The sequence below is a fragment of the Eubalaena glacialis genome, chromosome 5 (assembly GCF_028564815.1).
Source record: "Eubalaena glacialis isolate mEubGla1 chromosome 5, mEubGla1.1.hap2.+ XY, whole genome shotgun sequence".
NCBI lineage: Eukaryota > Metazoa > Chordata > Mammalia > Artiodactyla > Balaenidae > Eubalaena > Eubalaena glacialis.
The window spans coordinates 5,966,047-5,980,131 of NC_083720.1; the positions used below are offsets into that span (position 1 = coordinate 5,966,047).

The 14,085-nt window shown below is 35.4% G+C and overlaps 1 protein-coding gene across 1 annotated transcript in view; it reads left to right on the forward strand.

Moving 5' to 3' along the window:
• Positions 1 to 14,085, forward strand: part of SLC7A11 (solute carrier family 7 member 11) — a 90,073-nt gene that overhangs the window by 24,371 nt on the left and 51,617 nt on the right. Inside the window, exon 6 of the mRNA XM_061191082.1 lies at positions 1,951 to 1,995. Within this exon, the coding sequence (XP_061047065.1) occupies positions 1,951 to 1,995 (45 nt within the window). The remainder of the gene's footprint in view (positions 1 to 1,950; positions 1,996 to 14,085) is intronic.

A 14,085-nucleotide genomic window follows, 5' to 3' on the forward strand; every position in this document is an offset into this window, starting at 1 on the left:
CAATTTTACATCTTGGAACCTTGAAAGAGAACTTTAAGGGCTTTAAATGGTCTCCAGAAGTCACTTTAGATTAGAAAAAGAAGTCAAGGATGCAAGGCAATTGACATGCCTGGATGGGGTAAGTAATGTCATAAAGTGAGGGAAAGGAATCTGAATTTCTCTAGGGCCATAAATTTAGGGTAATATGTGTAACCCTATGGGACTTGAATGTGAAATATTGTGTGCCTCCAATGCTTCTTGTCATGTAAGAGATGACAAAAGTGTTCAGGATCTGGGGGAAATATTCAAAGTGTTCTGCCCTTTAGTTATCAACTTACTAGTGTCATGACTAACAATGGGCCTAAAATTAGCTGCCTAAATACACACACACACACACACACACACACACACAAAGCAACTTCACCGTTGCTATTATGCATAAGGCATAGTTGCCTTATGACTTGAGGTTATTTGGATGGGATGCATATTGGAAAACAGTGACTTGAAAGGAAAAAGTGCAAATTGAGAATTTATTATCCTTTATCCCATTTTTATTTCCTATGTGCTTTCTGTGTTCATATCCAGAAGCCAATTCCCTAAAACTAAGAAATGCTATTATCATGCTTCTATTGTCCTGCAGGTTTTTATCACCCCTACTAAAACCTGGATTCCCAGAAGCCAAAGGCCATCTTGTACTTGCATTCTGTTCTCACTCCCAGGGCACGCTTTGTGCTGCAGCGTACTAAGCTGTGGCTCACACCCCCGTGCATATAGCGCTTTCCCACACCCCCGTGCGTATAGCGCTTTCCCACACCCCCGTGCGTATAGCGCTTTCCCACACCCCCGTGCTCATACGCTGTACTCTGCCTGGAATGTCCTCACGCCACTTGACCAGGGCTAAACATCAAGCATTTTTGAAGACTCAGCTTGGGTGATGCCTTCTCTCAAAAACCTTCCGAGACCTGCCAGTCTGGTTTAGACCTCAGCCCTGGCTTCCATGGTAACCTGGGCATGCTCTAACATTGCCTTCTGTGCTGTATCACAACACTCTATGGACCCTTCTATGAACTATGAGCTCCTTGACGAGAAAGACTGTAGATTTTCTACTTTTATTTCCCCAGTGACTGACATGTGATAATCTCATACATTGCTGGCAGGAATGCAGAAATGGTGGGAAATAGTTTGACTATAAACGTGTATCTACTCTGTGACCCAGTGATCGTATTCTTGAGTATATGCCCAAGAGAAATGATTGCATGGTTCCCAAAAGAACATATACAAGCATATTTATGGTATCTATATTCATAATAGCTGTAAACTGGAAATGATTCAAATGTCCATCAGTGGTAGAGTGTATAGTGTTACATTCATACAATGAAAAGCAACAATAAAGAATGATGAATTACTGCTCCATACAACAAACAACATGGATGAGACCCACAGACATAAAGTCCAGCAAAAAAGCCAGACACAAAAGAATAAGTATTGTATAATAGTTATACAAGCAAATATTATTAGTCTATTGTAATGAAACCAGCAAAGCTAATCTATAGTGGTAGAAATCAGAATAGTGGTTGCCTTTACAGGAGGGTGGAGGAGACGATAATGATTGCAGAGGGCCTTGAGGGGACCTTCTAGGGTGCTAGAAATGTTGTACCTTTCGATCCTTTTGTCAGTTACATAGGTGTATACATATGTAAAAATTTATCATTGTATACTAAGATTTGTTCACTTTACTGTTTGTGTGCTATACCTCTATGAAAAAGTTAAGAAATAAAAAAGAGCTCCATAAATACTGCTTAATAGAAAAATGAATTGTGGGAGCTTTGGGTGCTGGAGATTTTCATCTTAGGTTATTTGTTTATAAAGATTTTATGATTCTGAGTTTGATTTTAAATATTTAAAATTTCAAACTTTGGGTGATGATCATAAAATATATTAATGGTTTATAATTCATGTATGTCTTTTTAGGTTTTATCTCAACTTTGTTACTGAGGAAGTGGAAAATCCTGAAAAGTAAGTAGCCACAGCTACTCTGAAATATTTATAAGGAATGAAATGTAAGGTTGTATGGTTAAAAAAGTGGACCTAAAGAAGGAATTCAGTGAGGGCTAATTAGCTTTCTCACCATCATCATTCTCTTGGGCAGTAAAACTTACTTGATTTTATCATAAATTAGATGTAAATAACTTTATTGTATATTCTACATCCAATATAAAATTGTCTGATAACCTGAAAGCATAAAAGAATAGAGTTATATTTTAGGTAACTCATTTCATAAAAACATACATACAACTTAAAATGGACTCTTGGCTGTTCACAAACGTGCTATGAGATGTGAACTCCAAAAGTTGATTATTTCTAGTAATTCCTGTGAGTTTTTTCAGAGCTATCCAATTAAAGAGAATAATGTAATTCATGAACAAGTAGTTATGAAAGCCTATAAATAACTGCAGAATATCTAGGAACTTGTAAATTTGGGGAGCTGGATGACTGCTTTTACTTTTTGTTATTGGTAAAGATCATCCTTTTGATGATTAGGTGATTTGATGATGATTTATATAATGTTTCAGAATGAATTATTTTTAACCTAGAACTTTGAAAAATGAATTATTTTTATGATTTGTCTAAAAACTTGACTTTTTACTGGAAAATCACATAATCTATAGCCAGAAAAGGGAAATTTTGAGTAGTACAGTGTAAGATAAAGACAGAATTTTAGAGTTATTTAATTCATCTGACTTTTATGAAATATCTATACCATGTTCCAACTATTGTGCATCATCTGACATGATGAATAAGACGTATTCAAGATTCCATTGTCTAGTCATTGAGTCAAATGTGTAAACAAATAACTAACATGGTGTGATTGGTACCATAGTAGATTATTTTCGCCATTTGACAGAGACGAAAAGGGGAAATATTTATCTAGGGAATTGTTGCTTATATAGAGACTCAAATGATGAGTAGGTGTTCCTTAGGTAATTATAAGAGAGAGAGAGAGAGGGAGAGGGAGAGAGAGGGAGAGGGAGAGGGAGAGGGAGAGAGAGGGAGAGAGAAGAGAGAGGAAGGGACAAACTTCCAAGAAAGGGAAACAAGTACAAAGGTGAGTCAGTATGAAGTAGCCTGGACTTCAGAGAACATGCCTAAGGTTTGACAATTCAAATTAAGGTAGACTAAAATTCGGGTAGCAAGTATATTGGCAGCCGATTAGATCTGGCCAAGTACCAGAGTTGTCAGAATTTTGAATAATATACAAACCAGTAATTGAGGTTCAAATAGTGTTTCATACTATCTGATTTAACCATTATGCAAATCACTGTGTAATTTAAACATGTGAAATGGTTATTTTATTGAGAAATATGATCAATTTCTAGCAATGTTTTCATATTTATACCTGGAATTGTGGTAGAGAACATACATTTACCAGGAACTAGTTCTTTCTAGCATTGCTCTGAAATGATAAACTACATTATGACTCTAAATCCACTGATTACAGAGATAAATGGGTTGCCCTGCCTTTTTATTTTTGGGAATAATTAGTGTGTAAGTGGCAATGAGGAGGAAAGACTCCTCTTGCTAGATTATTTGTAAAGTATTTATTGAGTCTCCATTGTGTGAAAGAGATTACTATGGTTTATGACTGTCTTTTTTAAGTCTACAAACATTTTAAAGAGACCAATTACTAAAATCCAATATCAGAGAATATTTCTTATGAAAAGAATGGCAAACTGTAGGTCTGTGGATGTGACCTATAATGTAACAGTTATTACATGGTACATCAATGGCATGGAGATAGTTCATATTCTCATTTAATGCTATTTAATAATTTAAGCATAGATTTTGTTTTCAATATGTACCATTATACTATTGTGCATATTAAGCGTATTCAAACTATGCCATTATTAGCTTGATCTGAATTTCTGATGCATTCTGCCAGAGAGGTATGCCAGTCAAGGATTCTCTCTCTCCCTCTTTCTTCTTCTTAATTTAAGAGGCTTAGTTTCACACACTGATAATGTTCATGATCAAGATCTACAAATACTAAAGAACAGTGATGTATTGATTCGGGGTTTGTTGTCCGCTGTTGCAAAGAAATTTCCTCATCTCAAAAAGTGAGAATAATAATAACACCTACTTCATTGGGTTGTGGTCATGAGTACGTAGATTAGTGACTGTTACTTTTTAATCTCTACGTAATTGGTTGTTGCTACTATTATTATATCCTTATTTTAGGAGCAATTCTCTTTCTTCAGTGTTTGTGAAAGAAATGCAAAAAAAATGTTCACACCATATTGAAGCCTGTTGTATAAGACTAAGATTGTTATCACTGGTTACACTGGATGAAATATTGTCATTTTCTGGAAATCATGATTCTGCAAATTTCATTAAATATTCCTAGAATACTTTTAATTTAAAATTATATTCTAAGCTCTTAAACTTAGGAACTTTTCAGGAGAGAGTACAGATCTCTAGATTTTTAGGTCAAGATAATGAGTAACTGCCAAGACAACTTGAAGAAAGAAACCTCTGATACCTTTTGGTTCTTTTATGTTAGGTACTCAGATATTCAATGTTTGCATGGAGAAGTCTGTGTAAATCTCAGACAACACATTTATTTTCTCAAAATCAGAATATGAGAAATCTCCAAAATCCCCTTAATGGCAAGTACAGGTTAAATTTGTACTATGTATTTATCAACCAAAGAAATTCAGGGTTTTGAGCAATTTATTCAATGTCTTAATTTTAAAAATAGCATTTCCCTGAAATGTTGACAATTTTTCCAGGTCTTTTAAAACTAAATCTTATTTTTTAAACACAGAGAATGCTTTGGGAAATATTGATGATCGAATATAGAGAACAGACGGTAAAATTATGTGGACCTCGTCCAGATGTGTAATTTGTATTATTTTGTAGGGAGACACGGCTCCAAAATACCTTTAGATACAAAGGAGAATAATTATAATTCCATCTCCTTTGTGACGTGCCAAGATAAATGTGTTTGCCCATCAGTCACGGGTGCATGTGTCCAGGTGTGCTGTAACGGGCAGCATTCAGCAGCTGGTGAAATGAATCATCAGCTGGAGATACAACCCTTTTTACTGTCCTCCTCCACCTAGGCAATAAAATTTCCCTAAAATTGTGACCTGATAGAAAAAGGGATCATTAATTTAGATCAGTGAAAATAGCAATGTGAGTTAAAATATATAGGATGTGGAATAAGGTTTCATGATCACAATTGGCTACCCTTTACATGTAATTTAATTTCAGTGGAAATCTTTCAAATTAGCTAACATTACTTTATGGGATAATTTCTGAAGTGCTATTATGAGTATGACTTACAGAACAGTTCCTTAATGTCGTAACAAGTGGGAGATAAACTGGGAGATTAATGCAATCCAAATAACTAGCTCGTGGCTTCTTTCTGTTCTTAAGTTTCATCTACTCTTTAAAGCTTGTAAAGCACTAATCCTAAAAATTTGGGCAAAATTCCTGTTCTGTGGTTACATTTATAATGTTAAAAAATGTTCCCATGGTCGGTCTTATAATTTATGTTTTCTTCTCTAAGTGTAGCTTTGGATCTATGGGAGTAGTTACCCTTTAGGAGGTCTTTAACATTTTTATGTGAAAACACAGTGATTATCATTGAAATTTTATAGGAATATAAAAGTATTTCATTTAATAATTATTTATAGCATGGCAACTGGCTCCACAAACAATAAATATTAGAGTAAGAATAGTATTTTGAGGAGCACAGATATCCAAAGTTTGGACCATGAAGGTGATAGAATCCCAAGGAATATATGAATTTTAAAATGTTATTTTCCCCCCAAATGAAGTGTGTAGTGGTAATAATTGCTAATGTGTACATTTGTTCTTAAAAATCAAAGTGTTTTTATTTGCAAATATAATGAGTTTTGCTTTATGACATTAAGTTTGTGGCAACTGTGCAATCTATCACTGTTCAAAAAGTTACACGGTGCAAAGAACATATCAGTGAGATGTATAATGTTTGTAATCCTGGTCTCAGATGGATAAATCATGTCTCGTGTTGATGAAAGCCAAGAAATGAATTGCTTTACTTTGACCTTGGGGGTCTGAGATTATTCAGTCTGTCTGTCAGACTCATTCCAGTGTTCTTCTCACTTCATTTATTCCTTCTGTTCTGAATAGTTGGAAATACTAGACTTGAAGGGAGTCAGTAAACCTTGATATCATCCGTCATTGTTGAAGAGCAGGCTATCAACACTCTGTGAATAATCAACTTTAATAGAAGGTTTAAATAATCAGAGTGTCATGTTTAATTAATACTTTGCCTGCTTTCAATTTATATTAATTGATGCCTGAAAGTCATCACACCTTGCACCAATGATAACTTAGAAGAAGAGAAATTTGGTTTGGGAAAAATGCCCAAAGACGTTTAAGGTCTGTGATCGATCAGAGGGGTTCATAAATGGTCCACTATCACATTATGTACATTCAGTTCAGATGGTACAGTCTTAAATTCATAGCATATATGTTTTAATCCTCACTGACTTATATTAAGCCAGAGTAAAGGCATTTATTAATAATATTTTACTGTTTTATAAGGCCTATTGCTTATAGGACATATAAAACTGTTAACATGATTAAAAACACAGCAAAACAAAGCCATTTAAAAGTCTTGCCCAAATGTGCCATAGCAAAGTTGCATGACAGAATATTAAAAGTTGATTTGAAGACTTTCATCTTGCATACTGGCATTTTAAGGATGCAGTTTTCTATGAGAGGCAAATTTTCCTCTTTATATGCTTTCTAGCTTTCTAATGCAGCAGTTGCTAGAAAATAGCATATAATGTATACGTGGGCAGATTACAGTAATACTATGTTTTGTGATCTTTTTATTAAAAAGTAATGTTATCTACTACATTCTTAGAATATTTTCAAAGTGTCTTTTACAAATACTCAAGGGATATATGTTCTTAAGGTATGCAAACTAATTTTCACAGTTACCTCACTGTAGATAAATGTAGATAGAAAAAAATAGGGGTTATTAAGCAGAATTAATTTGCAAAAAGAATTTGCCAAATGAACTTCTTAGAAATGACGTCTCCTAACCAGGTTAATTTGTAAAATTAAATTTATACCAAAATTTACAAAGATTTCTTTGGCAAAATGAGGCATCTCTTTATTAATGGCAACAAGGCATTGCTAGGATTATGTTAATATGTGACAGTGTTTCTCTTCAGTTGTTGAAATAATTGAAACCTAAATTAAAATCACTCTATTTTATGCATTTCTTCTGGAAATATATATATATATGAAAAGTTTGGTAAATCCATTTTTAAATATAGTGGTTGAGCCACTGAGGCAGACAAAAGATCAGTATTTGTCCAGATGACACAGAGAAGAAATGATTCTATGTTCAGACAACAAGGTCACCAAGTTACTCTGCCTTTGTGCAGTTTAAAAATCTCTCACTGATGAAACATGAGGTTGATGTACTCTGGGATCAAAATTCTTGCATTTCTCAGCTTCACATATGCATAAAAAATACGTTTGGCTCAAACACAGTTTGTTCCTGTAAGGCTGAAATGTCAAATAAGTGATGCAGAAATTACAGGATTATGTTATAGTATTTTATCAGGCACTAATCAAAGAAGACAGATATTAATCCTTCAAGTGCTTTGTGGAAGACATTTAGATATTTTTTTAAAAATTTTAAGGATTCTAACCCCATTATGAGGCAAAAATTTGAAGGTCAGTGCTTTTGACTGCTTTACGTCCTTTCACATTAGTTGTTTCTAAATTTGAATTTTAGCATTATTGAAGTTTATGTTTTGAGTCTAGACTCATAAACTCGTGTTTTAGGAGCAATAATAGTGGCTGATTTAATTCTACCCTGTGTTTCTGATCCCATTAATTATCCATAAAATAAGAGACCACAAGTGAATAGAATCAAAGAACTTCAGAACCAGAGGACGACCTTGGACACTGTATAATCTAGCTTTTCACCAAATGCATGAATCTCCTCCATCATATCTTTAAACAGATATAATTCATGTAAAATACAATGAGAAACTTACTATAACCTCTTTCACTGGGCTACCAATATTTTTTACCTGCATATGTTGATTATCAACCTGCTAATTTCTTTTTCTTTCCACGTCTTTACTGGAGTGTAAATGCTGTACAATGTTGTGTTAGTTTCTGCTGTATAACAAAGTGAATCAGCTATATGTATACATATATCCCCATATCTCCTCCCTCTTGAGCCTCCCTCCCACCCTCCCTATCCCATCCCTCTAGGTCATCACAAAGCTCCGAGCTGATCTCCCTGTGCTATGCAGCAGCTTCCCACTAGCCATCCATTTTATATTTGGTAGTGTATATACGTCAATGCTATGCTCTCACTTCATCCCAGCTTCCCCTTCCCCTCCATGCTCTCAAGTCCATCCTCTACGTCTACATCTTTATTCCTGCCCTGCCACTATGTTCATCAGTGCCACTTTTTAAAATTCCATATATATGTGTCAGCATACAGTGTTTGTTTTTCTCTTCCTAATGTACTTCACTCTGTATGACACATACTAGGACAATCCACCTCACTACAAATAACGCAATTTCATTCCTTTTTTTGGCTGAGTAATATTCCATTGTATACATGTGCCACATCTTCTTTATCCATTCATCTGATGATGGACATTTAGGTTGCTTCCATGTCCTGGCTATTGTAAATAGTGCTGCAATGAACATTGGGGTACATGTGTCTTCTTGAATTATGGTTTTCTCTGGGTATATGCCCAGTAGTGGGATTGCTGGATCATATGGTAATTCTATTTTTAGTTTTTTAAGGAACCTGCATACTGTTCTCCATAGTGGCTGTATCAATTTACATTCCCACCAACAGTGCAAGAGTGTTCCCTTTTCTCCACACCCTCTCCAGCATTTATTGTTTGTAGATTTTTTGATGATGGCCATTCTGACTGGTGAGGTGAAACCTCATTGTAGTTTTGATTTGCATTTTTATAATGATTAGTGATGTTCAGCATCTTTTCATGTGTATGTTGGCAATCTGTATATCTTCTTTGGAGAAATGTCTATTTAGGTCTTCTGCCCATTTTTGGATTGGGTTGTTTGTTTTGTTGATATTGAGCTGCATGAGCTGCTTGTAAATTTTAGAGATTAATCCTTTGTCAGTTACTTCATTTGCAAATATTTTCTCCCATCCTGAGGGTTGTCTTTTCATCTTGTTTATGGTTTCCTTTGCTGTGCAAAAGCTTTTAAGTTTCATTAGGTCCCTTTGTTTATTTTTGTTTTTATTTCCATTTCTCTAGGAGGTGGGTCAAAAAGGATCTTGCTGTGATTTATGTCATAGGGTGTTCTGCCTATGTTTTCCTCTAAGAGTTTTATAGTGACTGGCCTTACATTTAGGTTTTTAATCCATTTTGAGTTTATTTTTGTGTATAGTCTTAAGGAGTGTTCTAATTTCATTCTTTTACATGTAGGTGTCCTGTTTTCCCATTACCAGTTATTGAAGAGGCTGTCTTTTCTCCTTTGTATATTCTTGCCTCCTTTGTCAAAGATAAGGTGACCATATGTGTGTGGGTTTATCTCTGGGCTTTCTATCCTGTTCTATTGATCTATATTTCTGTTTTTGTGCCAGTACCATACTATTTTGATTACTGTAGCTTTGCAGTATAGTCTGAAGTCTGGAAGCCTGATTCCTCCAGCTCCGTTTTTCTTTCTCAAGATTGCTTTGGCTATTCGGAGTCTTTTGTGTTTCCATACAAATTGTAAAATATCTTGTTCTAGTTCTGTGAAAAATGCCATTGGTAATTTGATAGGGATTGCATTGAACCTGTAGATTGCTTTGGCTAGTATAGTTGTTTTCACAATATTGATTCTTCCAACTCAGGAGCATGGTATATCTCTCCATCTGTTTATGTTATCTTTGATTTCTTTCATCAGTGTTTTATAGTTTTCTGAGTACAGGTCTTTTGCCTCCTTAGGTAGGTTTATTCCTAGGTATTTTATTCTTTTTGTTGTGATGGTAAGTGAGATTGTTTCCTTAATTTTTCTTTCTGATCTTTCGTTGTTAGTGTATAGGAATGCAAGAGATTTCTGTGCATTAATTTTGTATCCTGCAATCTTACCAAATTAATTAGTTCTAGTAGTTTTCTGGTGGCATCTTTAGGATTCTCTATGTATAGTATCATGTCATCAGCAAACCGTGACAGTTTTACTTCTTTTTTTACAATTTGTATTCCTTTAATTTCTCTTTCTTCTCTGATTGCTGTGGCTAGGACTTCCAATACTATGTTGAATAAGAGTGGTGAGAGTGGACATCCTTGTCTTGTTCCTGATCTTAGAGGAAGTGCTTTCAGTTTTTCACCATTGTGAATGATGTTTGCTGTGGGTTTGTCATATATGGCCTTTATTATGTTGAGGCAGGTTCCCTCTATGCCCACTTTCTGGAGAGTTTTTATCATAAATGGGTATTGAATTTCATCAAAAGCTTTTTCTGCATCTATTGAGATGATCATATGGTTTTTCTTCTTCAATTTGTTAATATGGTGTATCACATTGATTGTTTTGCGTATATTGAAGAATCCTTGCATCCCTGGGATAAATCCCACTTGATCATGGTGTATGATCCTTTTAATGTGTTGTTGGATTCTGTTTGTTAGTATTTTGTTGAGGACTTTTACGTCTATGTTCATCAGTGATATTAGTCTGTAATTTTCTTTTTTTGTGATATCTTTGTCTGGTTTTGGTATCAGGGTGATGGTGGCCTCATAGAATGAGTTTGGGAGTGTTCCTCCCTCCGCAATTTTCTGGAAGCATTTGAGAAGGATAGGTGTTAGCTCTTCTCTAGATGTTTGATAGAATTCACCTGTGAAGTCATGTGGTCCTAGACTTTTGTTTGTTGGAAGATTTTTAATTACAGTTTCAATTTTATCACCTGTGATTGGTCTGTTTATATTTTCTAATTCCTCCTGGTTCGATCTTGGAAGCTTGTACTTTTCCAAGAATTTGTTCATTTCTTCCAGGTTGTGCATTTTATTGGCATATAGTTGCTTGAAGTAGTGTCTTATCATCTTTTGTATTTCTGCGGTGTCAGTTGTAATCTCTCCTTTTTCATTTCTAATTTTATTGATTTGAGTCCTGTCCCTTTTTTTCTTGATGAATGTGGCTAAAGGTTTATCAATTTTGTTTATCTTCTCAAAGAACCAGCTTTTAGTTTTATTGATCTTTGCTATTGTCTTCTTTGTTTTTATTTCATTTATTTCTGCTCTGATCTTTATGATTTCTTTCCTTCTACTAACTTTGGGTTTTCTTTGTTCTTTTTTTTTTAGTTGCTTTAGGTATAAGGTTAGGTTGTTTATTTGAGATGTTTCTTGTTTCTTGAGGTGAGCTTGAATTGCTATGAACTTCCCTCTTAAAACTGCTTTTGCTATATCCCATAGGTTTTGGATCATCGTGTTTTTGTTGTCATTTGTTTCTAGGTATTTTTTGATTTCCTCAATGATCTCTTGGTTATTTAGCAGTGCACTGTTTAGCCTCCATGTATTTGTGTTTTTTACTCTTTTTTTTCCTGTAGTTGATTTCTAATCTCGTAGTGTTGTGTTTGGAAAAGATGTTTGATACGATTTCAGTTTTCTTAAATTTTCCAAGGCTTGATTTGTGACCCAAGATGTGATCTGTCCTGGAGAATGTTCTGTGTGCACTTGAGAAGAAAGTGTATTCTTCACCTTTGGGTGAAATGTCCTGAAAATATCAATTAAGTCTATCCGGTCTATTGTGTCATTTAAAGCTTGTGTTTATTTATTTTCTGTCTGGATGATCTGTCTCTTGGTGTTAGTGGGGTATTAAAATCCCCCACTATTATAATGTTACTGTCAATTTCTCCTTTTATGGCTGTTAGCATTTGCCTTATGTATTGAGGTTGCTCCTATTGTTGGGTGCATAAATATATATAATTGTTATGGTTTCTTCTTGCATTTGTTCCTTGATCATTATGTAATGTCCTTCCTTATCTCTTTATTTTAAAGTCTATTTTATCTGATATGAGTATTGCTACTCCAGCTTTCTTGTGACTTCCATTTGCATGGAATACCTTTCCATCCCCTCACTTTCAGTCTGTATGTGTCCCTAGGTCTGAAGTGCATCTCTTGTAGACAACATATATAAGAGTCTTGTTTTTTATCCATTCAGCCAGTCTGTGTCTTTTGGTTGGAGCATTTAATACATTTACATTCAAGGTGATTATCGATATGTATGTTTCTATTACCATTTTCTTAATTGATTTGGGTTTGTTTCTGTGGGTCTTCTACTTCCCTTGTGTTTCCCGCTTAGAGAAGTTCCTTTAGCATTTGTTGTAAAGCTGGTTTGGTGGTGCTGAATTCTCATAGCTTTTGCTTGTCTGTAAAGCATTTGATTTCTCCATTGAATCTGAATGAGATCCTTGCTGGGTAGAGTAATCTTGGTTGTAGGTTTTTCCCTTTCATCATATTAAATATGTCTTGCCACTCCCTTCTGGCTTGCAGAGTTTCTGCTGAAAGATCATCTGTTAACCTTATGGGGATTCCCTTGTATGTTATTTGTTGCTTTTCCCTTGCTGCTTTTAATATTTTTTCTTTGTATTTAATTTTTGATAGTTTGATTAATATGTGTCTCAGCATGTTCCTCTTTGGGTTTATCCTGTATGGGACTCTCTGTGCTTCCTGGACTTGATTGACTATTTCCTTTCCCATGTTAAGGAAGTTTTCCACTATAATCTCTTCAAATATTTTCTCAGACCCTTTCTTTTTCTCTTCTTCTGGGACCCCTACAATTTGAATGTTAGTATGTTTACTGTTGTCCCAGAGGTCTCTGAGACTGTCCTCAATTCTTTTCATTCTTTTTTCTTTATTCTGCTCCCCAGCAGTTATTTCCACCATTTTATCTTCCAGCTCACTTATCTGTTCTTCTGCCTCAGTTATTCTGCTACTGATTCCTTCTAGAGTATTTTTAATTTCAGTTACTGTGTTGTTCATCATTGTTTGTTTGCTCTTTAGTTCTTCTAGATCCTTGTTAAATGTTTCTTATATTTTCTCCATTCTGTTTCCAAGATTTTAGATCATCTTTACTATCATTACTCTGAATTCTTTTTCAAGTAGGTTGCCTATTTCATCTTCAGTTATTTGGTCTTGTAGGTTTTTGCCTTGCTCTTTAGTCTGTAACATATTTTTTTTGTCATTTCTTTTTTTTTTTTTTGATGGGTAGGGTTGTATTCCTGTCTTACTGGTTGTTTGGCCTGAGGCGTCCAGCACTGGAGTTTGCAGGCAGTTGGATAGAGCCAGTTCTTGGTGCTGAGATGAGGACCTCCGGGAGGCCTCAGTCCGATTAATATTCCCAGGGGCCTGAGGTTCTCTGTTAGTCCAGTGGTTTGGACTCGGAGCTCCTACCACAGGAGCTCGAGCCCGACCTCCAGCCTGGGAACCAAGATCCCGCAAGCCACATGACGTGGCCAAAAGGAAAAGAAAAAAGAAAATAAAGAGCAGTACAATAACAAAGAATAAAAAACAAAATAAAATTAGAAAGATAAAAAATATATTAGGAAAAATAAAAATATAATTGAAACAACTGCAACAAGGTAAAACAAAACCACACAGAAAAAAGGAAAAAAGAAAAAAGAAAAGGGGGAACAAGCCAAAAGGAGAACAATAACAAAGTATAAAGAATGAAATAAAATTAGAAAAATAAAAGATTTATTAGAAAAAATAAAAATATAAATGAATCAACAACAATGAATCAATAGCAAGGTAAAACAGAACCCCAATCTAAAAGAGGAAAAAAGAAAAAAAAAAAAATCCTTGGCTGTGGGGGGGTGGAGTTTAGGCAGGGGTGGAAGTTAGGCAGGGATGGGGTTTTGGGTGGGACAGGATCTAGGCGGGGGGGGGGCGCGGGGGGGTGTATTCTCAGGACCCACGTAGCTGGAAAAGGCCCTGGGGGGTGGGGCCTAGGAGGGGCGACGTTCAAGCATGGGGCAGGGCCCCCTGCTTAGGACCTGCCCGGAAGCGGAGAGGCAGCACGTCCAAAGGGGGGCCTCTGGAGTGTGGAGTTCCAGAGTTTGGAGGTAAG